Source organism: Erythrolamprus reginae, chromosome 7 (genome assembly GCF_031021105.1).
Source record: "Erythrolamprus reginae isolate rEryReg1 chromosome 7, rEryReg1.hap1, whole genome shotgun sequence".
In the NCBI taxonomy this organism is placed as follows: domain Eukaryota; kingdom Metazoa; phylum Chordata; class Lepidosauria; order Squamata; family Dipsadidae; genus Erythrolamprus; species Erythrolamprus reginae.
The window spans coordinates 52,423,626-52,448,593 of NC_091956.1; the positions used below are offsets into that span (position 1 = coordinate 52,423,626).

At 39.6% G+C, this 24,968-nt stretch overlaps 1 protein-coding gene across 1 annotated transcript in view; it reads left to right on the plus strand.

The window, feature by feature from the left end:
* Positions 1 to 2,248: 2,248 nt before the first annotated feature.
* STOX2 (storkhead box 2) overlaps positions 2,249 to 24,968 on the plus strand; it is a 210,117-nt gene continuing 187,397 nt past the window's right edge. Inside the window, exon 1 of the mRNA XM_070757505.1 lies at positions 2,249 to 2,756. Coding sequence (XP_070613606.1) covers positions 2,333 to 2,756 — 424 coding nt within the window. The 5' untranslated portion in view covers positions 2,249 to 2,332. The remainder of the gene's footprint in view (positions 2,757 to 24,968) is intronic.

A 24,968-nucleotide genomic window follows, 5' to 3' on the forward strand; every position in this document is an offset into this window, starting at 1 on the left:
GAAACCTGATATGAGAGAGACTCATTCCATGCAAGGAAAGATAGTTCCAGCTGTGATTTGTCATAATTGTGATGATTATGGGGTCTAACTCATGGAAACCTCAAATCCACAGTCTCAGAAAATTAAAATAATACATGCAATAAATAAAACAATGTACATAGGATTGTATATTGGCTAATGTGTAATAAGTAACAATGTTAAGACCATTTCTATTTCAGGTCTTCAAAAAAATAGATAGTCCTCAATGACTGTGATTGGGACTGGCAATCCCATGGCTAAGTGATGTGTTTATTAAGTGAAATACACAACTGTGTCACAATTTCATCAATTCTGCTGCAGTTATTCACTATGACTGCAGCTTGTAAATTATTATTGCTAGGTCAGGTTTGAAGCTTGAGATTGATTGAAACTTTGTCAGGAATACTTTGAATAAACTCCAAAACCAGACAAATTGCATCTGACTACATGCTATTGAGAACTGCAAAACCTAGGTTGCATACAGATACGAGTAAACAAGAAACTTTGAGAAATTCTTTGATTCCAAAATTCTTTTGGCCGTCTTTGAGCAGCTGCCAAAAAATCCAACACAGTTCAAAGCTGCATTAACAGAGAGATAGAAACCTAATCTTACGTAGCTTCTTCTCTAGAAACACTGGTTTATTAACCAGAGCATACAAAACATTGGTCAGACCTATTTTAGAATATAGTTCACCTGTGTGGAATCCACACTGCACATCAGATATTAATACAATCGAAGGAGTCCAGAAATACTTCACAAGAAGAGTCCTTCACTCTTCCTCACGTAACAAATTACCCTACTCCTCCAGACTTAAAATACTAAATCTAGAAAATTTACAACTACGTGGTCTCCGAAATGATTTAACTGTTGGTCATAAAATCATACATCAAAATGTACTCCCTGTCAGTGACTACTTCACCTTTAACAACAACACAAGAGCACATAATAGATACAAACTGAATGTAACTGGCTTCAAATTTGACTGCAGAAAATACAATTTCAGAAATAGAGTGGTCACCGCCTGGAAATCATTACCTGACTCTGTTGTTGCTTCCCCCAACCCCAAAATCTTCAACCTTACATTATCTACAATTGACCTCTCCCCTTTTCTAAGAGGTCTGTAAGGGGCATGCATAAGTGCACTTATGTGCCTAATGTTCCTGTCCTACTGTCTTATTATCCTTTCTATTACTACCTTCTACTTATGTTATGTTATGTTAATATGTACTATAATACTTCTTTGACAAATAAATAAATAAAATAAATAAGATAATGTGAAGTGTTAATACCATTTATGGGAAGGCCACACTTGGAATACTGCATCAGTTTTGATCACCACGATGTAAAAAGGATGTTGTAAATCACCCCGAGTCTTTGGAGAGGGGCGGCATAGAAATCCAATCAATCAGTCAATATCTTTAGACCTTGTTTTTAATGAAGTGGAAATGATCCGAGTTGCTTTTCACATCAGGGTCTTTAAACAAGGGCTCATGATCAGCTTTCTTTCTTTCTTTCTTTCTTTCTTTCTTTCTTTCTTTCTTTCTTTCTTTCTTTCTTTCTTCCTTCCTTCCTTCCTTCCTTCCTTTCTTTCCTTCTCTCTTTCTCTCTCCTTCCTTCCTTCCTTCCTTCCTTCCTTCCTTCCTTCCTTCCTTCCTTCCTTCCTTCCTTCCTTCCTTCCTTCCTTCCTTCCTTCCTTCCTTCCTTCCTTCCTTCCTTCCTTCCGTCAAACATGTGTAGGATAGTAGTTTGTATAAACATAAGGAAAATGTAATGATAAGAGAGGACAATAGAACAGGAGAGCTCCAGTATTAGTTAAGGTAGCTTGCTTAATTCCGGGAGAAAAGTTGGCCATACTCCAAAACTCAATTTTAAGGAAAGCTTTTCAAGAAGGGGTTACGTCACAACATCGAGCGCGTCACGTTCAAAGGCGGCAAAGAAAGCCGCGGAAGGCGAGTAGCGCGGCGGCCCGGCCAGGCAGGCTCCGAGGGCCGCCTAGGAGGAGGAGCGGAGGCGGAGTCGTCGGGAGCCCACTGGCCCGGAGGCGGACGGGCCGGCGGGCGGGCGGCCGCCACACGTGTGGCTGAGAGAAGGCGGGCTGGGCGGGGAGGCGCTGTACCTGCGTGGCCGGCCCGGCGGGAGCGGTTCTTGGACTGGGCTGGAAGTCGCGCCCGACCGGCAGGGCGGCTGCGGCGGGCTCCGTCCTGTGCTCATGGCCGGCCCAAGTTGGCCGCGGCTGCTGCTGCTGCTGCTGCTCCTCGTCGTCGCTGAGGCGCCGAGCGTCTCGCCTTAAAATCTCCTCGGGCGGCCCCCGACATGCCGCGCAGGCTGGATAAATTTTTGCAAATCGCCCCGCATTCTTTAGCCATCGTGCTGAGCCCCTGCGGCGGCGGTGATGAAGCCGCGCCGCCCGAGCGAACGGCCCGAGCGCAGCGCGAAGGCGACGCCGCCGGCGGGGAAGCGGGACGGGGCGGCCGGGCGGAAGGCGAGCCCGCGGCGGACAGCGAGCTGGGGCGGCACCGCATCGGCTACGAGATCTTCGCCGACTTCAAGCAGGGCAATATGCAGCACTTCTGGAACCAGAAGGTGACGGCGGCCGTGGCCGAGACCTTCTTCCTGGGCTGGATCGACGAGCAGGTGCTGCTGATCCAGGGCAAGGAGGAGCACCTGGAGGCGCTGCGCGAGGGCTGGATGCGCAGGGCTCTCAAGCCCCCCGCCGGCTTCCAGATCAAGTGCCTGGGTAGGTCCTGAAGAGCGCGCCGAGCGCTCGGAGGCGGCGCCGGGACAAGCCGGGGCAGGACAAGCGGGGAGCAGCTGCGTCCCCGGTTTGGAGAGGCGGCGGCAGGCGTCGCACACGCCGCTTCTCCTCTGCCGGGGGGCGCTAACGTTTCCCACCGCCCGTTGGGGAGGCAACCGCCGCGCTCCCTTCCTGGCCGGGGGGAGGAAGGCGCTCTGGCTCCTGGTTTCTTCGTCCTCCACCTCGTAAACCAATGTTTCCCAACCTTGGCAACTTGAAGATATTTGGACTTCAACTCCCAGAGAATTCTGGGAATTGAAGTCCAGATATCTTCAAGTTGCCAAGGTTGGGAAACACTGCCGTAAACGCTTCGCACCTTTGCGCTGGCTGCCCTGCGCTTCCCTGGCTTTTTTTTACGCGTGCACTTCGTGGTCCGAAGCAGGGATCTCCAACCTTGGCCATTTTAAGAGTTGTGGACTTTAACTCCCAGAATCCCCTTGCCAAGGTTGGAGACCCCCTGGTCTATAGGGAACAGGGGTAGTTGCAACTTTGCTGGCTGAGAGATTCTGGGAGTTGAAGGCCACAAGTCTTAAAGTTGCCAAGATCGGAGACCCTTGGCCTAAAGGGACCAGTGGCAGTTGCAACTTTTTAACCTGTTAGCCTTCACACTAACCCTCTCCCACTTTCCGCCCCCCCCCCCATTTTTCCAACTTCAGAAAGTATAACTTAAGGGGGGTTTGAGCAGGTCTTGTAGCCTTTTGCTTATCAAGCTTGTCTTCAATTAACTCTTTCATTGAATGGTTGGCAAATTACAGACACACACTATCAATATCTAAGGGGAAAGCTGACTCTTTGCATTAGGACAATCTGGTATAGTAAAACTGCATCCTGAGCTGCTATTTGCAAAGGTGGATATATGAGCTTGGCACCTGAGTGCCATCCGGAATTGGAAATTTCCTTGTTTTATTTTGTAATGAGATAAGGCTGCAACTGCTGCTGCTGCTACTGCTGCTACTGCTGCTGATGATTGTAAAACTCTACAGTATTTATAAAAGAGTTAATTTGTATATCCAGGCTTTGTACACGGTTTTCTCAGGTTGTTCTGGAAAAGTTACTTTATTTTTTTTCTGCTAGTAAAAAAAAGTATTTTATGTTGCTCATGTCCACATTTTTAGCATGTATGATTTCAGAAGCCAGGAGGCAAGGTTGAGAAGGTGGGAAAACATTTTGAAAGAAGGCATTAGCAAATTGGATTATTGCCAACAAAAGTACATGAAATGTGTCCATGTAATTCTGGAGTTCAGCTCAGATAATAGACTTACCTTTTCTTTCTTTTGTTTTTACTTGCTAGCTTGGTTCTTTGAATAAAACATAATAAATGGCTGAGAATTGTGATTTTAAAAATTAGAAGTCACTGGGTACTTTTGCATGCAATAGATCTGAGGTTAGAGTCTGGTATAAATTGTCTTGAATTCCAGAATTGCAGTCTTCTGAGTAATTTTTTAAATGATTGTATTATGAATAGAAGAAAGACTGTAATTGTCTCCCCCCCACACAGTGCCCTTCATTAAGTAATTTGGCATGAAGATGACTGAACAGATTTGGTTTTGGCTGCTTACAACGTTTATTGTTATGCCTAACAGCATATTGTTATGCTGAATTTCCCTAATTAACCAAAGTAGTGATATTGAATTAAATAATGTCTTGATTTACCTCTTTGGGATGTAGAGTCAACAGTCCAAGTTAATATATTTTTGTTATTTACTGATGAATAGGACACACTACAGCTAATCCTCCCTTTTAAGAACCCTAATTGGACCTGACAACTGTGCCTCTAAGCAAAGTGGTATCTAAGTATAATAACTTGATAGCAGCTTGCTTTCTGTCTGGAAAGACACAAGACTAATCAGTTTCACACCTTGTTTGCCTCCTAACTACTTTACTTCTCTTGGAATGCTTGAGATCCCTTTTGTTATCTTGTAAACATTGAAAGCAATGTGATTATATCGCCAGTCCAAGGCTGGAAGCTGCCTGGGCCTTACACAAACAGCTAACTCTCTTGAAATCTTTTTGCTCTGCAAAGGGAGAGAGGGAGAGAAAGAAAGAGAAAAAGCAAATGATTTCCATAGGCAATCTCTCTTTTGCACAATCTTTTTTCACTACCAGCATTCCATTGCTTTCAGCGTTCTGAAGAACAAATACCTTAGTCTCTTGCAATCTCTTCTTCTCCAGTCTCTCTGCTGTGTAGGAGGGGAAAAAGAAAAGAACCATAGAGGACAAGGTGTACTGACTGTAATAATGATAATTTGACTGAGGAAAGGTGTGAAGGTTGTAAATGGGCTGTAGTTATTTTGTTTCAGCCCGCATAACCTTGAACTGTTGATAAAGCAAACAAAACAATGACAAACATCCCCCCTGTAATGCCACCAACTGGTTAGTAGTTAATATATAAAGTTATATCATCCCTCCCCTTAAGTGAATATAATCTTGAGGCCCCTAATAGGAGGTCCATAATAATAAGATTATGAAATACTTCTTAATGTGAGAGAAAATAGAAAAAAAGGAAATAGTACTTGTAATACTTTCTCAAACATACTTTTAACAATTTATTATGAACTTTTTCCAAGCATTGCCATCATGATCCGTATTTATCAAGACATTTCTCCCAATAGTCTGTTACTAGTTTGTCATTTTTTATTACCATAAAGGCCCTATTTGATGAGGACCAAAATTGTATGGGGTGTAGACAGATATGGGCTGCTAAGGTAGAACGGTGACGTGTGTTCACCCCCGGGGCTCTGAGTGCTAGCGGAGTCCAGCACAATTATGCTACTGCACCTGGGCAGGTAGCGTGTCCACATGCAATTTTGTTACCTGCCCAGGTGCAATAGCATAATTGTGCTGGACTCCGCTAGCACTCAGAGCCATGGGGACAAGGACATGTCACCGTTCCACCTTAGCAGCCCACCTCTGGCTGTAGATTGTGCTCTTATCACTTTCTAATTAAAGTTTTAGCACTTGGTTATATTTAAACTTTTATATTGATGTAATACATTTATGCTTTCACTTAAAAGAATTGTAAAGATACACACATGTGCACCCACACATGACTACAAGAAATAGCTGAATATATTTTTAATGCTAAGAACATTGTGAATTTTAAACCTAAAGACATTTCATTAGAGAATAAATAAATATATTACTCAGCACTGAGCAGTTGTTACTTTTAGCCAACAGTTCCCTTTTTGATTTTTGCTTTCACAAAGTATACTTTATAAGTGGGAAACTTTATAGTAAGCGTTGTTAGCAATTGTCTAATCTTCATCACTAAATAGGAACATGACTTATTCTATCTTCCTTTATGGCTGAAGTAAATGCACAAACACAAGATGATGATGACCATGTTTTCATCTTTCTACATCTTCTGATCTTGCACTATTTGAGTTTTTCTATACTTTGGCTGATGTCAGCTTTGATGGTAAACACAAGGTACACCTATAAGTTGTTTTTTTCTGGCTGTTGGATTTTAAAAATCTGATTGACCCTCTGCCACCTGCATTTATACAACAATGATTGTTCACATAATAATGACCTTTCTAATATGGAAGTCAGACAATAAGAAATCTATACAGAGATCTAACATGCACAGACAGAACAAATTCCTTGGTATCAAGTCATGTAGCATAGCCATTGTCTGGTTGAGGCACTTTGGAAGCTCAGCTCCATCACATAAATTGAATCTGGGTCTTTTAATGGGTTACATAGGAAGCATATTCCATGTCTCTGAGATATTCTGCTTCTCTTTAGTCTTGTCAGAAATCCATCTCGCGGTTGTTCTTTATTAGTAAAGCATCCTATTTCCTTCAGTACTTGGCATATTTATTTTAGACTTGCAAGAAGAATCATGTTAAATATCTGATATAAAATACTAACAGAGGAATTTTTCTATTTCTTCATTTTTATTTGGAAGGGCTGTCTTTTTTTACTGTGGTTTTCCTAGTTGATTTTTTGTATGTGATTTGAGATATATTTTGCTTGAAAGCCTCTTTAAGTTTATTTTGTCATGAAAACAAAATACAAAATTTATAAATTATATATTTTAAAATAATATTTGGGATGTAGATTGAGGTTTTTAAAAAATCCATGTCTCTTTAAGATTTTGTAGAAATTGAACAGAAGATCCCATTACTGGCCAGTGCAGCTGGGACTGCTGGAAGTTAGTTGGCGGACACATATTCTCTTGCATTAAAATTATGTATTGGGTCAAAGTGATATTTTTAAAAAATGGATGGAAGAATATAGGATTAACTGTTAGAAAGATAATTACTGAGGAATATTTTGCCAAGTTATCTCAAACTACATATAGCTATACATAGTTTTAACTTTTTAATTTTTTTAAAAATTACCTGTAAAGTATCTTCACAATGATTTGGTTCAAATGGAACATTAACTCATGAGTTGACATAAATAAGTGAGCTCCAAACCATGCATTTCCTCCTTGAACCCTCCCTTTTCTCTCTGCAGAAAACAGTTTGCTATTACATCTAACTTCAAAAGAAGAATTGCAACTCATAATCAGATTTACATTTTAGACTTGAGGGCAAATAGAAACCATAGCATGCCAGTTTAACTGTATTAATAAAATTACAGAAGAACAAAGAGCATAATGACAGGATATGGCAAAGTGTGCCCATGTTTGAAACTTGGATTATTGAGTTATGGTCAGGTACTACATCAGAACTCAAGACAATACAAGACATGAGGCATTTTCAGCATCTTGTACTGAAAATCCATATATAATTTAAGTTATACAGTATGAACTCATATAAAATAAACATAAATGGCAATCAGAGAAGCAACACCAACAATACAGAATACATAGAAGTAGAATAATCAAGTTGAAGTATTAGAACCTTAAGCAAAAACTGTTTCTGCACAGTAATTATTGAGTCAATCATGTTTCTCTTGAGTGAAAGATTTAAGTAATTGTACAGTCCCCAAAGGGTAAATCTTTCTGCAATTGAGAGTGATCTTTGCTTCTAATCTTGGAATCATTTTGAAATTTGTAGCACAGAAATAAGAATGTGTGTGCATGTATATATACATAATTGTAATTAATTTTTAATTATAGGAAAAATGTTACAGTGGCTAATTTCTATCTGGAGAGCTACAGTAAATGAAAGTAAGCTGAGACTGGTCAATAATTCTAAATAGCAAGATTTTTTGAGCAAAACAAGGAAGGCTTACAGAAGATCTGGGAATGAAGTTTTACTATTCCTTGTCTTAATGAGTACCATTTAGGTTTTCTCTGTCCATCTCTCTTCGTGCTTGCTTTTTATGTCAAAAGGCTATTTTCTAGTACAGTGTTTCCCAACCTTTTTTGAGCACATTATTCATATTTTCAAAATCCTGGGGAACACTGAACGGGGGGACGGGGGGCGGTGCGGGGGGGCTAAAGAAAAGTTTGGACAAAAAAAACATCTCTTCCTCCATTTCACTCTATTTCTCCCTCCCTCTTTCCATTGTATCTCTCCCTCCCTCTTTCCTTTCTATCTCTCCCTCCCTCTTTCCTCCCTCCCTCTTTCCTTTCTATCTCTCCCTCCTTCTTTCCTTTCTATCCTTCTCTCCGTCCCTCAGCGGCGGCAAAGAAGAAAGAAGGCAGGCTGCAGAGGGCACCGAGGAAAAGAGCGCTCGCTCGCTCCCTCGCCCTCTGACTTCCCTCCCTCGCTGCTGAAGGGACGAGCGTGGGCACGAGCCCACGCACGGGCCCATTGCAAGAAGTTTTTGTTTGTTTGTTTTTTCCTTCCCCCGGCTCACGGGAGAGAGAGAGAGAGAAAGAAAGAGCGCAGCCAGGAAAAGCGGCCTCGAGCCAAGTGCGAACTGCAGGATGCGGCAAAGGACTCCTTGCCAACCAAAAAGGGGATGGGGGTGGTGAAGGCAAAGCCTGGGAGGCGGGGAAGGGAAGAGCGGGAGACCCCCAGACAGAACGGCTGAGGGGAAGGAAAGACGGAAGGAGGGAGGGATTGAGAAGCGAAGCCAGGGAGGGCTGAGAGAAAAGGGGAGCGGCGCGCGCGAGAGAGGGGGGGCGGGAATTCCCGAAACGGACGGAGAAAGCCCTCTCTCGCAGCGAAAGTGCTCCCAGCCAGGGGGCTGCGAGAGAGGGCATTCTCCGTCCGTTTCGGGAAAGCCCGCCCCGGCACCCGCAGCACCCCGCCCAGCTGGAGCTTCCCTAGGAGCTCCGCGGCACACCTGGCTGTGTCTCATGCCGCGGCACACCATTTGGGAAACGCTGTTCTAGTAAACCTGTTTTAGTACCTTGTAATTATCTGACCTCCTAAAGTGTTAGGAACTTGGAGAGCAGGTCTACTGGTCAGAGTTGCCTGGAGATGGAGCAATCTATATTTTGTGGGCATAGGCAGTAGTGGGTTGCTACCGGAACGGTAAAGGACACTGCCCCGGTAGCAAAAGTTGAGCTGCGCCCGCAGCTTCAGATGTGTGCGCAGTGTGTTTTTGCTTCTGCACGTGTGCAGGAAGCTATACCAGGAGGCTATGGTAAAGGACTATATACTTAATGCTACATGTATTAACAGCAGCAAGAATTGTATTTGTACCTACCAGATCAAAATATAATTTGGAAAATGTTGGACTTCAAAGGAGATGCAGAGTACTATTCGACGTTGAATAGGTTTTATCAATAGTTAGAGATAAGAGATAGAAATTAGATGAAGAAAGATTATTGTAAGTAAAATATGAATGTTGTTTATAATTATAAGCATGCTAGTACAATTAATATGATCATAAATTAATATAATTATACAGTAGTCCCTCACCTATCACTGGTGTTACGTTCCAGACCTGGCCACGATAGGTGAAATCCGCAATGGGGAATTTATCGACTGATAGTACTTATTTAAGTATTTATATTGTAATTGTTTGGTAAGTTTTCATTGTTTTAAGTGTTTATAAACCCTTCCCACACAGTATTTACCCGTATTTTTCGCTCCATAAGACGCAGTTTTTTTCCTCCCAAAGTAGGATGAAAAATCAGCCTCGTCTTATGGAGCGAAGATGCAGGCAGGGAGGGGGGGGGGAGGCTGCGAATTCGGAAGCGCCATCCCGCCGGCTGGCTGGCTAGCTGCTGCCTGGCCCACCGTTCCCCGTAAGCTACGCCCGTGAGCAGGCGTGCACCCCCAAATACACCCGAGCGCCCTTTTCCACGGGCGCGTGCTCCCCATCCCCCTGCCAGCCCGTGGGGAGGTGGGCGGGGGCGGGCTTCTCCACGCTGCCCTATTGCCCGCCCGAACCGCCTCCTCTGCCACCTCCTGCGTTTGGGCGCGATCTGCCTCCTCTCCTCTGCTGCCTCCTCCTGCCTTGGGGCGCAATCTGCCCCCTCTCCAACGTCGCTGCCTTCTGCCTTGGGGCGCGATTCGCCCCCTCTCCTCCTCCGCCGCCCCCTGCCTTGGGTGAGCAATCCGGGACAGGGTGGCTTTATGCCATGAAGAGAAAACGGCCGACTTTTCCCTGCTGCCGGAGCCGTTTCCTCTTCATGGCGCAAAGCCACACAGTCCCGGACTCCGGGATTGCTCGCCCAAGGCAGGAAGCGGCGGAGGAGGAGAGGGGGCGGATCGCGCCCCAAGGCAGAAGGCGGCGGCGGAGGAGGAGAGGGGGCGAATCGCGCCCCAAGGCAGAAGGCAGCCATCTGCCCAGACAGAAAGGAAACAAGAGAGAGAAAGTGAGAAGAAGAGAGAGAAAGAGGGGGGGAGAGAGAGAAAGAGAGAGGGGGAGAGAGAGAAAGAGAGGGAGAGGGAGAAAGAGAGTGGGAGAGGGGGGAGAGATAGCAAGAGAGAGAGAGAAAGAGAGAGGGAAAGGGGGAGAGAGGGGGGAGAGAAAGAGAGATGGAGGGAGAGAGAGGAGATAAAGAAAGAGGAGAGAGAGAAAGGAAGAGAAAGAAAGAAAGAGGGATAGAAAGAGAGAGAGAGTGAGAGATGCTCAGTGAGCCTTTCTTTGAAGTTGCCTTTCTTTCTTTCTTTCTTTCTTTCCTTCTTTCTTTTTCTCTCTTTCTCTCTTGCTCTTTCATTCTTTTTTCTTTCTCTTGCTTTCTTTCTCTCCTTCCTTCCCTCATTCCATTTCTTTCATTCCCCCTCTCTATTTTTATTTCTCTTTCATTTTCTTTCTTTCTCTCTCTCTCCTTCCTACCTTCTTCCCTCCCTCCCTTCAGTCCTTCCTCTCTTACTCTCCCCTTTCATAAGTTTCCTTGCTTCCTTCCTCTGTTCCTGTCCCTTCCCCCTTTCTTTCTTTCTTTCTTTCCTTCCTTCCTTTCCTCCCTCCATTTCTTGCTTTCCTTTTCCTTCCTCCCTTCTTCCCTCCCTCACTCCCTTCTTTCACTCCTTCCTCTCTTCCTCTCCCCTTTTTGGCTCAAAATATTTTTTTTCTATTTTCCTCCTCTAAAATCTAGGTGCGTCTTATCAGCAGGTGCGTCTTATAGAGCGAAAAATACGGTATTTTAGATACAGTATTTAAATACAGTATTTACAATTTTAGATTTTTTTAAAAAAAAAACCTGCTGATCGAGTTCGGCGGGCTGTTTAAATCTGCCAATCGACTTCCTCAGAAACCTGCGATGAAGTGAAGCCGCAGTAGGTGAAGCGCGGTATAGCGAGGGACTACTGTATATAGTATATATAAAATAATATAACTAATATAATTATAAATATGGTTGTAATTGTTACTATCAGTATATCTGTTATTTTTTCCCTTTTTTTGTAAAATGAAATGTCCGGGCAATAAACATTCTTCAAAATATTTATAAATAAAAAACTTTTAAAAAAGAATATTGAGAGTGACATGCAAAAAGAAACAGTGACAGGAAAATAAAGAGAAGGTATTTGATGGGCCGTATTCTAACCCAAGATTGATATTTTGATGTGTATCAAATCTACCACATGCAGGTTGGAGCACGTAACCAGGAATATATAATGGGATGACATAACACACAATAAGTGATTTCTCTATTGGAAAACTTAACTCCCCACAGATGCTTTTAGTGGCTCACTGAATCAAATGACCAATTGTAAACATTTCTATAATGTTTAGCACTTGATGCAAAGAAATAAACTTACTGGAAAATATCAATATTAAAGCCTAGGATGATATGAAAGGTTGGAAAAGTTAACAAATTCTATGGTAAATGACCGCTATAGTTCAGAAGCCAGTTTCCTCAATTAGAAGATTATTTTCTTTTCCAAACAATCCATTTTTGAAGAGACGTCTGTTCAATAATTGAACTCAATAGCTCCCAAAATAGTTCAGCAGAACAAGCTTGGCTGGAATATTGTCCATTGTTCGTAAGCCACCAAGCGTGAGGAGAGGAGCTATTAAACAGCTCCCTGAGCTGAAGCTGAGAGTGCACATTTTTCACTTCCTGCACTCTCCACTTCTTCAAATTAAATTAACTTTCCACTAATCTTCTCTCTTGTGAATGGTCTTTGTGATACTTTTCTAGTCATAAGTTGGTCATTGAAGAAATGTCCATTAGATATAACACATTAAAAACGATCACAAAATGGTTACTGTCATGTTTTAATAGTTTCTTGAACCATGGAAACTTACTTTCACTGAGAGAATAACTTCTTTTTATCGCTTTGTATCTATTTATATTGTATTTTTATTATTGTTTTAAGCCGCCCTGAGTCCTTCGGGATTGGGCGGCATAAAAGTTGATTGAATGAATGAATGAATGAATGAATGAATGAATAAACAAACAAACAAACAAACAAACAAATAAATATATATTATTTCATAGTAATAATAGATCTTGATAACGTATTTATTTTTTGCATCTATCTTAGAATTGTTAAAAACTGATTATTCTACCAGTTATTTTTATACTGTCAGACTTGGAAGTCCATAGGATGTTTAATATCATCAAACATCAATTTCTTAAGGAATCTTTTTAATTATTCTCAAATATTGTGCTAAAATATTGGTCAGAAAAAAAATTGTAATTTGAGCCATAGAGAGTCATTGGGACTCAAGTGACATACAAGTTTATGATTTGTTGCAATTAGCCAGAGATTAAGACTAGATTTGACATTTATATCCACCTTTCTTGAGGATCTGGAATAGGTAGATGTTGATATTGGATGGTGTTAAAGTATAGGTAGGTAGTTTTAAACCTATGATCCCAATTGAGTCCATATTTCTGTTGCTAAGTGAGTTTTGCCCCATTTTACTCTTTTTGATGCTAAGTGAATCCCTGTGGTTGATAAGCTAGTAACCTGATTGTTAAGTGAATCTGGCTTCTCCATTTAGTTTGCTTATCAGTAGGTTGCAAAAGGCTATAGATAGATAGAAATTAGTCAAGCATCTGAAGTTTGATCAGATAACCATGGGGGTGCTGCAATGGTTGTAAGTGTGAAAAGCAAGTCATGTCACTTTTTTTCAGTGCCATTGTAACTTTGAATGGTCCCTAGTAAATGAAGTGTATTGCAGGACATAAGCTGTTCTGAGTAAAACTGCCTTTTGTGATTGACTGATTGCAATGGTATTCAAGTGGTGTTCTAGTTATTATTATATATACAACATATGAGGTCACAGGTGCCCTTTCTTTACCTGGTGTTGGTTTTCATATGCATCAAGTTCTAACAAATAGGCATAGTACTTTATATGTTGTAGATCCAAACAGTGTGATCGTTTAAATTGACAGATGGGAATTTTATCAATGCACAGATTTTTTTAAGTGCTGTCCAAGATTCTTTGGTATGGCACCCAATGTTAATATCCACTGGGACCACCATAATCAATTTGTGCCATAATCTTTCAACTTCAATTTTCACATCTTGATACTTTGTTATCTTCTTCAATTCTTCATCTTCTACTCTACTATTTGTATTGCCACATCAATTATTTCACCACCTTCTTTTTAATCACAGTTAAATTAGATGTATGATAAGACAAGATCTTATATATTTGTATTAAGAAATCCCACAGTATTTAATCTGCTCAGTCTTGACTATTTTTTTTCAATTATATGTTCCCACTAATTTTTCAATATTTGCACATGAATATTTTTACAGATTTTTCAGTGAATCATTTTAGCAACTATGTTACGTTGTTTATATTCAATTTGTGATCTCCTTACTTGAGCCTAATCTGTTTTCTACTGTATCTTCCACTCCTTTGCACAATCTGCACTTTGAATCATTTGATGATTTCTCAGTTCTGGCTTTGACAGCATTGGTTTGGATAGTTTGCTCTTAATCATAATAGTTTGCTCAAAAGCAAGTCTTGAGTTTCTTTTTTAAAATTTTTTTTCCAGTTGTAAGCCTTTGCCAGATTATCGTTATCCACTTTCCCCTCAGTCTTTTATAAAAATTGAGCAAGTGATACTTTTTATTGCCAGCATTCTGTCCATGTTTTTATTACGTTGTTTCGATATTCATATTTCATTTCTTGTACATTCGGTAAATCCCAATTTTTAACTTGCATCAGTGCTAAAGCTTATCCATGCAGAAAACTGTTACAGTAATTGCCAATTACTAAATTTTGATTTTTAATTTTCTATAAAGCTTCAGTTCACCCACATAAAGCAAATGTAAGGTTTTATTACCACTTTTTGCTATTTGATAGCAAATATTTGTTTTCTGCAAAATCTTTGAAAGTGGGATCGGTAGCAATGACAAATAATGATAAAAAATGAGTCATCCTGCAATATGCCTCTCTTGATTCTCTCAAGACAGATTTATTATTTATTTCCAGCTATCAATTCCATCTTCCACTACTTCATTACTTTTTCTATAAAGGATGTAGTGTTTTTACTCACACCAGAAACACTTGATGATGCAACTGTAAGTTATTTGAATCAAATGACTTTTTATAATAAATTCTGGCCATATTTAAACTGGGGTTGGATTTTTGGGGGGTTTCTGTAATTTTCCAAAACTAATTTATCTGTTTTTGCTTTTATTTCCTTTCTTCTCTACTGGAAGAAATTTCTTCTAAATAATCTTTGGATATCCTCCATTATGCTTGTAAGTAATTTAAACATTGAAGTCAACTATGGTATTCATTTATACATTCCTGGTGTCCCTTTTGCTGGGTCAGGTAAGTTTTGCAAGTTATTAATAGTTGCTGATGTCTTCTTTATGCAATACTTTGTTAAACTGTTAAACTGTAAATGGATGTAAACTGGCCAGATATTTGAAACCAAATCACACAATTGATGATTTCCAGGAAATGTCCAGTTTTTAATTCCTTTTCACTCCATTTTAACTATTTCTGTTGTTATTAATTATTCCATTTGATTTTTACTAAATTCATCTTCAATTTCTTTTATCTATACAGCATTTTATTATAGTTTTTTGACTTTCTCATAGACCTTTCCAAAATTGGATTGTTTCCTTTTTGTTTGATTTTCCATTTTCAGAACTTCTATTCCCATTTATAGTTTGGTAGCATGGCCTCTGATCTGATTGAAACAGCTGTTTTTATTTAAATTCAATGATTTGTACTTCATAGTGTTCGGCTATTTCTGTTATTTGTTGACATTCACATCTCAGAACAGATTACAAACCACCCAATATTTTTCTACCGTCGTTTGCAGATCTTTTCCGTGTCAGGCAATTTTTTTTTAGTACATTGATTTACAAACCCATATTCATTGTATAACACCTTCTGGTGTTTGCTACAAATTATACAGGTTTCCAGCCAGCAACATGATACCATCTGCATACGAAAGTGCATGTACCTTCCTGTCCCCAATCAACACGCCCCTGATGTCAGCACAGGCATGCTTTCATCTATGGATAAATATATGAACTATAGAAATATCATACAATCTTACCTTAGTCCTGCTCAGTGTAGAGTCTCTTATTAAGTTTTCTATTTATTATCATACACTTTCTTCTTGCATTTAGCAACCAATCTTCGACTACCAAATTGACCCAATAGGGGAATTCTACTCTGGATGTAGCTTCTAAATTGAAAGCAGACTCTACCCCACCTGCCACCCACTCTCTGCTCCCCACTCACCCATACAGTAGTACCTCTAGATACGAGCTGCTCCACATGCGAGTATTTCAAGTTACGAGCTGCGACGCGAGCAAAATTTCTGTTCGACACCCGAGCTCAAATTCGGGATACGAGCCGAGCGTCCACTAGGTGGTGCAAGAATTCCATTTTTTCCAGTTATGTCTGCGCGAAAAGCCAAATCTAAATGCATTTGTTCGAGATACGAGATGATCGACATACGAGGTCAGCTCTGGCATGAATTAAACTCGTATGTCGAGGTACCACTGTATTTTTTAGAAACATTTTTATGTTTACATTTTTAAAATTATTTTTATTGATTTTTATGTTTTCCACATCTTAATATTTCTAAACAGACCCACATCCGTATATACACATTAATATTAATACTTAATATAATTTTTACATTGCTTTTTCTTATTGTCAAATCTTACATTTCCATCCCACATTGTCTCGTTGTCTTTCTTTTCCTTATCCATTCATACCATTTAGTCCATGTATTATAATATTCAGAGTCCTTCTGTCCATTTAACTCCATCGTTGGTCTTTTCCATCTCAGCACATGTTTACATTTTATGTTTACATTTTTATCAATGTATCTTTTTGTTTTCTTTTTCCTTGTTTGTTTTATACAGTGTTCCCTCGATTTTCGCGGGGGATGCGTTCCAAGACTGCCCGTGAAAGTCAAATTTCCATGAAGTAGAGATGTGGAAATAAATACACTATTTTTGGCTATGAACAGTATCACAAGCCTTCCCTTAACACTTTAAACCCCTAAAGTGCAATTTCCCATTCCCTTAGCAACCATTTACATCATTACTCACCATGTTTATTTATTAAAGTTTATTAAAAAAAATATTTATTAAAGTCGGATGAAAGTTTGGCGATGACATATGACGTCATTGGGCGGGAAAAACCATGGTATAGGAAAAATACCCGCAAAGTATTTTTTAATTAATATTTTTGAAAAAACCGTGGTATAGACTTTTCGCGAAGTTCGAACCCGCGAAAATCGAGGGAACACTGTAGTTCTATTATTTTGTTTCGTTTTGTTTAAACTTCCTTTTTATTTCTTCCTTGTTGTTTTTTGGGTTGTGATCCACCTGGAGTAACCCCATGGCAAGATAGGCAGCAAATACTGTATATATATAATAATGCTAATAATGACTACATATTCATACAAAACATTACATAATTTAACAGTATTCATTTTATTGTATGCTTCCCTTAAAATCTTTACAGTTCTCTTTTCCTTTTCTGTAAACATTATGCAATAAGTTTCTGTCATCACCTCATGGTATGTCCCAGATCCAGAAACTCTTATCATCCCTGAATCTTTCACTGATTCTCCTCATCTTTCATCATAAATCAGCAGATCAATCATGTTTTTAGGCTCCTATTCAACACTTCACTGTGTGTATTGTACATATAGGAAACCATGTACTTGAAAGAAACAGACATTTTTTAAGACACTCATACTTCAGTGATCATTCTAATTTATTATGGTGTGTCCTTTATCCCCATTTGCTCACCCCCTTAATGTCAACTTTAATTATTTTTTTAAAATGTTGGATTATATTTATTCAGAATGTTGCAATTCCGCCCTCCCTACCCCCAACATGTTTTCTGGAATGTGACATTCAACTGTCACTAAACTAAAGATTTCTACTTTCATGTCTCCACAATAACCTAAATGACACCAGTTCATACTTTCTGGCATATAATTTAATCCATGCATTTTACTAGCCTCTGTCCCTGCAGCAGAAGCACCAGTCCAACACTGAGTTAATGAAACATTTGTAAACTTTGGCTGAAATATATCAACTGCATTTAAGCAGAGACATATCAGCATCCATTCATGTAAATTATATTTTGGATACCAGGAGAAGGTGGAAAATGTATTAAGTCTAACTCAGGAGCTTATACTATGGATTTCTAAAATCTAAAATTCATAGTTATGGTCTGCTTTATTGTGCTTAATTTTTAATTTGTTTCTCTAGGGCACAAAAATGTCCTTTTCTGCACCAAATATATATAACCCCCAAATTTGCATACCATATAAAACCCCCTGTTTTTGCAGAGCTTTTCATTTTTAACTTTGTGTCTGTCTGTCTGCATTTGTGTTTTTGTGTGTGCATATATTTGTATGCATGCATACCTATGCTGCAAGGTGAAGGAAAGAGAAACAAACTTTCCAACACAGCATTTTTTTCCTTTTAATTTTAGGTCTTGAACTGCATAATAATTATGTTAGATATTTTATATGTCAGAACTTGTTTTTAAAATTTCTTATTTTGTATAATTTGTTCATCAGATTGTACTTTATGATTGTGAGCTTAGTTTTTATTGATGCAAAATAGATTCACGAGCATAGTAAGGATCAGAATTTGAACACAATTTTGTAAGAATTTAAACTTATCATTAGGAAAATAATTCAGCCACAATTTGATTCCTATCTAAGGTCTTATTCTTGCCACTTTTTATGGCAACTATTGCTATAGTAACTCATGAATACTTTCCTTGTAATCATAAATGTTTGTGAATAATTGATTTTATAAATATTAATTTAAAGAAAAGAAATTCAGTCAAAAACCATACATAGATATATTATACAAAATTTTGCTAATACTTGCATATTCTTGAATTAAATCAGATCTTTCTTATGAAAAGCAACCACAGCAAGTATAAATATCTGTTCCTTTTGGTGTTCTTTTTGCCCAAGAAAGGTTGATATTAGATGACTCATGCATAGTCTAAATCTCTTCAGTCTAGTATTAACTAGCCAGAAGGTTGGTATCAGATGACAAGATTCCTAGAGTAATACAGTAACTGCTTAAAACAAATTTATCTTGTACACTGAATAGACCAATTTGGACAACTTAATCCTTGAATTTATTAACATTGCTTTAGTTGAGAGATCCTTGACTTCAGTGCTTTCAAGGATTGAGAAATTTGAAAATGAATAGAGGAATCCACAATTGCTTTAAGAATAGGGTATAAAGCCAAATCTGTACATTTATTGCACTGTGCATTTATAATTGCATCTCTCAGACAGACCCTACTGGTTATTACTGTGTTTCATGTTGATACTCTACATTTCATGCAAATATATTAGAAGCTTGTTGATCAATGTACAGTATCTTATATTTCAGGGAATGTAACATGATAGTTGAGAAATTAATCTGGGGAAAATGGGTTGCATCGTTTTAATGTCAAATAGTGATTGATTAAGGATAGGGAAGCAGAGAATCTTGCTAAATGGACAGATCTTGCAATGGAAATATATTAGCAGTAAATTTCTATAGATATTTTTATTGAGAATCATGCATTTTAACATTCTGCATAAATTACCTAGAATTAAGCAGCAGAAAGGTTACCAATCTTGAAAACATTAAGTATAGTTGGACGTGATTAATACAAAGGGGGCAATCAGAAAGTCATTGTTGTACACTAGCCTGGGAGGTCAAGAAAACAACTTTGAAGATGGCAATAACAATCCATCTCTATTTGTTGCAGAAAACAAGTTCTCCTCTGTCAGCAGGAGTTGAGCTGAACTTCAAGATTTTACCTGATCATAGCAACTTATGAGGCTCCAAAATATTCTCCCACTAGAGGAATTAAAGTTGTGAATATGAATCAGTATAAGCAAATCTTGAGGTTGTGCTCATTAGACCAAAGAAAATTCATTCCATATTTGTGTTGCTAAAATCCCAGCTAGCAGTCGTTAATGGATTGTGAAATTACAATAGTTTGGGCAAGGAAAGTGCCACTTTAATGTGCAACTACTGTCAGAAGGCAAATTCCACATTGAGAATTATCAAGAAAGGAGTATTAAATGAGTTGCCAACGCCATAATGCTTTAATATAATGTATAATGTAACCACACACTGATTCCTATGTAGTATTGCAAGCTTATAAAAAATCATAGACTTCAAAAAGGTACAGAGAGATTAAATAATAATGAGGGTGGAATGATTCTATCTGACACGAGCACAATTAATGGTTACTTTAGTTTAACAAAACTTTTAAGGAAATATATATACAGAGATACATAAATGTTAGCTTTACCAAGTAGACCAGAGAGGAAATACCACCAGATCAGCTAATTCTATTTGATAAATTATATTAATAGATTCTTACAAGTCTGGAAAGTAGATTTCGTCTCCCATCCCCTTTGTCCTTGAGAAATAAAGATCTCTTATGAGCCTCTTGCATGCCTACTCCATTTTGGACTATGTTGTCTCAATAAAAAAAGAATATTTGTAAGCTCAAAGTTGAACTATCGAGTCCTTCATGCTCTCTGTGTTTGGTTGTACAGATGTTTCATCATCTGACTATAAGGCATAATTTTATCTGTAATATTATGTGGAAATGATCTTCAGAGACTGAAGATGTAGAGAATGTTGCCTAGGGAACGGTCAGATAAGAGACAACATAATGGAGTCCTTGATGCTTTCCAAGTTTGGTTGTTTTAGGATGGACATTTCATTACCCATCTAGGTAATATTTTCAGTGCTAGAACCAAGGGGTTTGCTATCTGTTTATACATAGTAGCTTGCAACTCTGGGACAAATCTCCCAGATCATTCCCAAATACCCTACCATTGCAGTAAAATTATATCTGATGCAGAGAAAAAGGTGGTTTTTTAAAAATTATAATTCTGTTAATTAGAATCCAAAATAATCTGGCAGTTTGCAGAGCGAGATGAGCAACAATATAAATTCAATAAATAAATGTTGGAATGATATACCAGATGGATTTTGTCGGTTCAGGTTATTTCTTCTTAAAATAAGAGATAAAAGTAACTGTTTACTTTTCATATTGAGGAACGTTTAAAGCTTCAGAGTAAAGTTAATCAGCAATCTAATTCATTTGTCCTTTACTACAGCCAGTAAAATCCTACACAAATATAGTATTGTTTTGAATGTGTAGCTCTGAATTGTTTTTGGCAAATCATTAACAAGAAATAACTTTTTTTTAAAAAAAGCTTTTGATCTAAACTACCAGGTACATTCATGCGTTCTTTTTCTTCTGGGACTCTTCAAACGTCTGTAAAATGAGCATAATTATGGAAAGGTAATATGATGGATTAGATGGAAAAGACTTTACAAGGGACATTGAAATTTCCCCATGTCTGGAAGCTTTCTTTATTATAATTTAAAAATGAAAACTTGAATAAGATATCTGAGGCCAAGTTAGTTATCAAGAAAAAAAGAACGTTTATTTTTTATGAAACAAACTTCACGTTTACAGAAAGCAATTTAATCTCCTTGATGAGTGGAGATTGTAGCATCCAGGAATGGGTTAACTTCATTTATCCTCTTATTGGACTGAGTCTGCGAGCTTAATAACATGTCTCCTCTGGTTGTCCTCCCCACTTTTAGACTCAGTCAATCTTCAGGACTATATGTGATTTGTGATTCCCATTCCTGGTTTCTACCTTCATTAATCTTTTAAATTCCCATTTGGCAAAAATAAAAACAAAAGAAGAAGATTCTTGACTACCAGTGTACAGGGCTTGGCCAGAGCCACTGACGGCCGTGTGGTGGCGATTTTCTCTCAATGGTTGTTCTGGCATGAAGGGCTCTCTCCTGAGCCCGCTGAAGGCTGTGTGGCAGTGATTTCGTTGAGTAGCTAACCTGGCGGGAAGGGTTTCCGCCAGAGGCTGCATGGCAGCGATTGCCTTTGCTGACTTTCCCAGTGTGAACGGCTTCTTCCTGAGCCTGCCAAAGGCTGTGTGGCAGCAATATTCCGTTCAGCCATTCTGACATGAAGGGTTTTGGCCTGAGGCTGCCGAAGACCATGTGATGGTTTTCCCAACTGCAGGCATTAATCACGAAATTTACTCTTTGGCGCCTGGCCTTTTATTGAGTGATCTCACGTATCAGTGGCACTACTCATAACATTATGGTGAGTGCTTTTTTAATCTATCTAAGCCGGTTTATTCCCCTGCGTAGGAGTACTAATGCCTCCCTAGCCTGATTCATTACCTGACTGGGTAGCATTACCTGATTGGATGGGTCTTTGGCCATTAGCTGCAATGGGAGACATCATTTTGACTCCGGCTCCCCCAAGAGTGGGAAACACATGAACCACCCAGGCCGCGCAAACTGTGACTGTAGGTCCCTTGGGAGCGAGGGCTGCACAAAAGAGGCATTCCTCAGAACTCCAGGACAGGGGCAATGCGAAGAAGGACTCTAAAGCCTCCCAAAAAAGTTGAGAAAAGGCAGCAGCAAGTCCTGGACAGGACAATTGCTAAAGCTCAAAGGGAGGAGCAAAGGAGAGAGCATGAACTATCATCCAAAGATCAAGGAAACTCCTTTCCTGTAGCTATTCCAGCCCCCTCTCGGACTGCTGCCCTGGAAGCTCCTATTTTGTCCATTGTTCCAGATAACCGCTATGCCTGGGCATGGTCACCAGATGGCAAGTGGGACACCCTCCCCATCTACTTCTACTTCCATTATACGGGGGAGTCACTGACTTTTTTCAAAGCCTACCAGGTCGTGGGGAATCTGAGTCTCTCATTGAACATCTCCCTAGGCCCAGGTCAGAGAGAGCAGAAGAAATCTTTATACTAATCTCTATGGGCCTGAGGTCTTCTGACCAGGCAGATTCCCCCATTCCAGCCAACCTAGGGGCCTTCATTTCTGATGCCATCAGACAAGGCATAGGGGATGCCTTTCAACGCAGGGACTATCCAGAGGTATCGGAGAACCTGTGACCAACAGGTCCCTAAGAAGATAGGGAAGATTTACCCACAAGGGACTTATCCTATGGGGTTTTCTTTTCATTCCTCCATTTCGGTGGAGGACATAGCAAGAGACCAAGAGTTGTTGGATGACGAAGGCTTGATCCCTGACCAGCCTGCCTCTGCGGGCTTGTTTCGCCCATCTGCATTGTTCAAGGTCTTAAAGACTACCAAATTGGGTCCCATGCAGGTTATGCAGGACCAGGAGTCTGACACTCAGGATCCTCCTGACCCTCTATTTTGTGAAACCACTGAAGAGAAGTAGGTAATTCCCTCACCCAGACTTTTTCTGGATGTCATCCAGAGACAGTGGTGTTCCCCAGGGCTGGGGCCTAATCCGAAAAGCCTTGAAAAATGATTTTATCATATGGGGCCGGAACTGTCCAAGCTTTTGGAGCTTTTGCCCTCTTCAGTCATGACAGGCACTCCTCTTGACATCCTTCAGCCGGAGGACAAGAGGCTAGAACAATCCTTAGCCAGGGCTCACCAGGCAGTTGCCTTGGCAGTAAAAGCCTCTACAGTGGCCCCGTTCTTTAATCGGACTTCCCTTTTATGGCTGAAACAATTACAAGGGAGGATCCCCCCTGAGGACTGCAGAGCTCATCAGGACATTAATAAGATCTTGACAGCCTTAGAATTCTCGGCAGACACTACGTTAAACGCAGCTCCCTTTGCCTCCAGGGCCATATTGTCATCTGCTGCCTCTCGCAGACTTCTCTGGCTGCACTAATGGCAGGCAGATGCCAAACATAAATGGAAACTTGCCTCTGCCCCAAACTTGGGTGACAAGTTATTTGGAACCTTCCTCGACCCTTAAAATATGGAGACAAGGGATAAACGTCAAACCTTACTGTTTCTTTCCAGGCGGACTGCCTTTGATTCGACACCTTTTTTTCCGCGGTTTGTCCTTTTGAGGGCAGGATACAAATCTAAATAATAAATAAAGGATGGAAGCCTGGGGTTTGATGCCTAGAATTGAGATCACAAGACCTGTCAGGATGATTGTGGCACTGAGGAAGTTTAGATGTCTAGATCAGTGTTTCCCAACCTTGACAACTTGAAGATATCTGGACTTCAGCTCCCAGAATTCCCCAGCCAGCATTTGCTGGCTGGGGAATTCTGGGAGTTGAAGTCCAGATATCTTCAAGTTGCTAAGGTTGGGAAACACTGGTCAAGATATAAGAAGAAAGACATTGGCCCCAGTCATGATACATAAAGCTTGTGGGGACATTTATTAATCAATATGCTACAAGGTTTACCTTTAAATTAAGACTGGGAAGATGTAGTTTACGTTTATATTGCTTTTATTTATTATCCTGCAAGTATATAGATTGGGAAAAAATCCATTCTATATTTCTTTGGTGCCATATCTGATGGAAGTTGGGATTGAGTTGACATGTCAGTACTTATCAGTAAATACATGTCAGTACTTATATATTATAATTGTAGCCTGGGGTAGACTTCCCCAACTTGTTGTCTTTTACATAAGCTAGAAATCAGATTCCAACTAGCTGGGATTTATGGTCGGTTTTTCAAGATGTTCGAGGAACAACTGGCTAGGAAAAGACTGATCTAGGACAGTGTTTCCCAATCTTGGCAACTTGAAGATATTTGGACTTCAACTCCCAGAATTCTGGCTGGGGAATTAAGAGAGTTGAAGTCCAAATATCTTCAAGTTGTCAAGGTTGGGAAACACTGATCTAGGGTATAAGCATGCAGATATTAAGCAACAGATAATGACCTAAAAAAAAATAATAATATGTATTTGGGTATAAAAAATTGTGGTATCTGTGCTTTATATTATCACTAAACTAAATAAATAATAAAAAATAATGTTCACTATCTGATCAGCTTCCATTAAAACAATTATAGCAGTCTATATATTTAAAATAACCTGTGCCTCATCAGAAATACTTGTTTAAATATTCTGTTATTACATTAATATTCAGGAAATAGTAAGGAATAATAAATATAGGAAATGGTTACCTGTGTGGTTCTCTTTATTAATGGATACTCTGCTTACTTCAACAACACATTCAACAACAACTTTTTTCCTCTTCCTTCTAATTTTTTAGCTGAACTGCAGATAAAGATATTATTTTACTGAAAGAGTAGTAGATGCTTGGAACAAACTTCCAGCAGACGTGGTTGGTAAATCCACAGTAACTGAATTTAAACATGCCTGGGATAAACATATATCCATCCTAAGATAAAATACAGGAAATAGTATAAGGGCAGACTAGATGGACAATGAGGTCTTTTTCTGTCGTCAATCTTCTATGTTTCTAAGATTGGTCAGAACTTTGGAAAAATCCTCACTGATCTCTGATGGTCCAAGGCTGGGAAGAATATAGCGATCATATACGAACAGAAACAGACTCGAAGTGATGATTTTTTTTTGCCCAGAAAACAATTAGCCACCACCCCAAAAATATTTTTTT